The sequence below is a fragment of the Solanum pennellii genome, chromosome 1 (assembly GCF_001406875.1).
Source record: "Solanum pennellii chromosome 1, SPENNV200".
Classification (NCBI taxonomy): Eukaryota; Viridiplantae; Streptophyta; class Magnoliopsida; order Solanales; family Solanaceae; genus Solanum; species Solanum pennellii.
In genome coordinates, this window is record NC_028637.1 from 76,925,695 (window position 1) to 76,929,384 (window position 3,690).

A 3,690-nucleotide genomic window follows, 5' to 3' on the forward strand; every position below is an offset into this window, starting at 1 on the left:
CAGTACTTTCATTCCTCTGATTCTTTCATCTCCCTTGTACTCTTTCTTGAGGAAATCCCTAATTGCTTTGGCTGAGTAACATGTCATTATTTTAGTAAAAATGGTGGCAGGAACTTTATCAAGAGACAAGATTTAGCTTTGGATTTTCGTGTCTTATTTTCCATGTGGGTTCTAATCTGAGCCATAGTTGGATTCCCTGGCAGTGCATGCACTTCGTAGTCTACCTCGACAGCCTCCGACAAATCATTAGCCTCCTAATAAACTTTCATTTTCACTGCCATACTTGATAGTTTTCTTCATCGAAAACTGATGGAGCTATAGCGGAAAAAGAACCTACATTCTCCATTGTTTTAATGGTTCTTGCAGAGAATATTATATGGATTAAAACTAAGAAAAGAACCTCGCAAGTCTCACACAAGTCCCTTAAGAAGTATGGATCTGATACGAATGTTATTAATTAACTGAAACAGTAAGATGAATTGAAATCTGAAAATGATTGACTTCTATTGAACTTCAAGCTGATTAAATAAGTAGAGGGGCACCAGGGCACCACTAACAGAGAACATAGAGCCATGGACTTCTAAAATACTGCTAACATGCCTAAAAAGTTGGAACAACTATAACTAGTTAATCAGATAATGACTAAAAGAAAAATAATCTCCTAATAATCAACTGAAGTCCCCGACCCATTCAAAGCAGATCATGAGACACCTAACAACAAATCCAAGCGACTAAACTAGCTCTGACACAGTGGAAGCAACACTCCTATATTTAGTTTCAATTGAGCTTTTTGACAATGTTGTTTGTTTCTTTGTCTTCTATGAGACTAATGACTACCTAACTTTTACCATGTATCCTCTTACAAATCTCTTGTTTAGCCGGCAAGAAGCCCAATTAACATCACAAAATGTAGTAACTAGTCCATCTGACTTGCTTGCTAATAATGAACCTAGCCCAGGTTGCTTCTTTAAGTATCTAACTACCCTTAATGTTGCATCAAGAGGAGACTTCTTAGCTTGCTGTGGGAATTGGCTTAGAGTTTGTGTGCTGAAATTTATATCAGGCCTTGTTATATTTAGATACAACAACTTTCCAATCAATTTCTGATACATTCTTTGATCAACCAGTGGATACTCTGACTCTTCATGTTCTTGATTTACATGTTCATCATAAAAGTTTGATGTGAGTTTAATATTGATGTCAATGGGATTTCTTGTAGGTTTGACTATTGCCATACCAACTTCAGATATAAGCTCAAGAGCATACTTCCTTTTATTCATCATATACCTATTGAGGATCCAGTAAATTCAATTCCTAGGAAGTTCTTTAATTCACCTAGGTCCTTCATCTTAAAAGCTCATTACAATGTCTTTTTTGTTTCGTCTATCAACTTGTGGTTGCTACTAAGAATCAACAAATCATCCACATATACAAGATCTATATATAATGATCCCTCCTTCTTTTTGTTAATGAACAAAAAATAGTCATGTTGACTCTGCTTAAACTTGGGCCTAATAAGAGCTTCAGTCAGCTTATGATTCTATTACCTTGGATCATGTTTGACACCATATAGAGATTTTGTCAGTCTGCACACCTTCTCCCCTTGGCTAACAAATCCTTGAGGTAGGTGCATATATATTTCATCTTCTAGATCACCCTGCAGAAAAGCATTAAACACATCCATCTTATGGATGTGCCAATGTATAGATGCGACAAGAGAGACTATGGTCCTGCATGTAACCATTTTAACTACAAGTGAAAAGGTGTCATTGTAATCTATTCCATCTTGCTGACTATACCTCTTAGCAACCAACCTTGCTTTTAATCTCTCAAATTCACCTGTGGATTTATTTCACTTTGTAAATCCACCTGCACCCTATAGGTTTTTTGCCTTGTGGCAGTTCAGTGACTATCCAGGTATTATTACTCTCCATAGCCTAAATTTCAACCTCCATAGCATCTAAACACCTTATATCTTTGACAACTTCATAGTAAGAATCATGTTCCTTAACTACATAAGTGGAAGCAATGTAAGATTGGTATGTAGTAGAAAGATGATCATAGCTCATGGAGTTGCACATAGGATAGGGAACATTCTTATTCATGGAAAGAGATACAAAATCTTTCATCCAAGTAGGAGTATGCTTAGGTCTAGTGGACCTCCTATAATTAGAGACAAGAGAAGAACTTAGAGGAGAAGAATCCGATGATATCACAGTATTAAGAGGCACTACGGACAATGTAGTCTCATCCTATTGATTCACAACAATGTGAGAATGATCATCTAAACCATCTACAGGAGAAATAAGAAATGAAAGAAAATCCAAGCTAGATGGTATGACATCTGAGATATGTAATATATCTAAAAATACATTTTTTGAACCAATATCTATTCCTTTGGAAAAAGGAAATAAATCTTCCAAAAATACTACATCCCTACTAGTAAAAAATATTTTATTACTCAGGTCAAGAAGGATGTAACCTTTCTAAATATCTAAATATCCCATGTGAACTACAGGCCTGGACCTTGGCCTAAGTTTAGCATGATCATTCAATATTTATCAAAGCACAAACATCCTAGAGTTTTGAGACGAGTCAACCCAGGTTTACTACTGTCACGACCAAAAAATTGGGCGTAATGGAACTCGTCTTATCCCACCAAAACAAGTCAGCCTAGAACTCAACCATTACTATAAAATGTGAAAATTTCATAATCAGCTAACAATACCCCCAAAATTTGGTTGTCACATGTACAAGCCTCTGAAGTATTACGATTGATTCAAAAGAGAGACACAAGTATCAAATGTCATTGTTTCTATAATAGAACAAGATAATAAATAGGAGTAAGAAGGTCCACTAAGATGACAAACAGATACTTCACTAATCTCTAAGAAGACTTGAAAAATAAGAGAACGGAAAGTATCAAAAAAATCCACGCGGGATAATACACAGGTACCCCCCTAGACTATGACCAAAATCCGAGAGACACATCCTAACTAAACTAAGGTCCTATTACCCCCTGAACTTATATTTGTAATTTTGTGCACGGCATCCAAATATCTCACACGCGTCTCGATTGTATGGAGTCACGGAGTGTGTCACATAAGACAATATGTGTATGAAATTACAAAAGAATAAGTTCAAGGGATAATAGGATCTTAGATTAGTTAAGGGTGTCTATGAAAATTGGTCATAGTCTAGGGGGTAACTGGTGCATTTTCCCAAATTCAGGCTCGTAACCCAGAAGAAAATTGTGAAAGCAAGGGGTGAGGAACAATCACACGGTACTCACCAAAGTAAACCTCTAAACACAATCTAAGGGAATAGAGTATGGGTACTCCTTACACACCAACAAAACCTCCACAACTACAACCTGTGTAAAACAAGCCCAACCTAACAGTTCATAGTTTACATAACACTCAACTCAACAACAATGACTTTAACAAATTGTAAATCCTCAACATTAAACTGAATTTTCATCCATCAAAACTTCCACAGAAAAAGACACTCACAATATTAGTAACACACAAGAGCAAGTTCATCAATTAGAGGTAATCAAATATCAACTACTTTCCAACCACCAATAAGACACAAAATCATCAAGAATAAAGGATGTAATGGGATGAAATGTAATATGAGATTATGAAATGATATGCCTCAAAATAGCAAGTACTCTCTCAACCATATATA

The 3,690-nt window shown here is 35.9% G+C and overlaps 1 protein-coding gene across 1 annotated transcript; it reads right to left on the bottom strand.

Annotated features, from left to right (window-relative positions):
- Nucleotides 1-503: 503 nt before the first annotated feature.
- Nucleotides 504-1,280, bottom strand: LOC107023375 (uncharacterized mitochondrial protein AtMg00810-like). The gene is made up of 2 exons (XM_015224059.1): nucleotides 838-1,280; nucleotides 504-600 (listed from the first exon to the last, which is right to left on the bottom strand). Exons 1-2 carry the CDS (start codon nucleotides 1,278-1,280, stop codon nucleotides 504-506), a joined length of 540 nt encoding a protein of 179 aa, XP_015079545.1.
- Nucleotides 1,281-3,690: the final 2,410 nt, after the last annotated feature.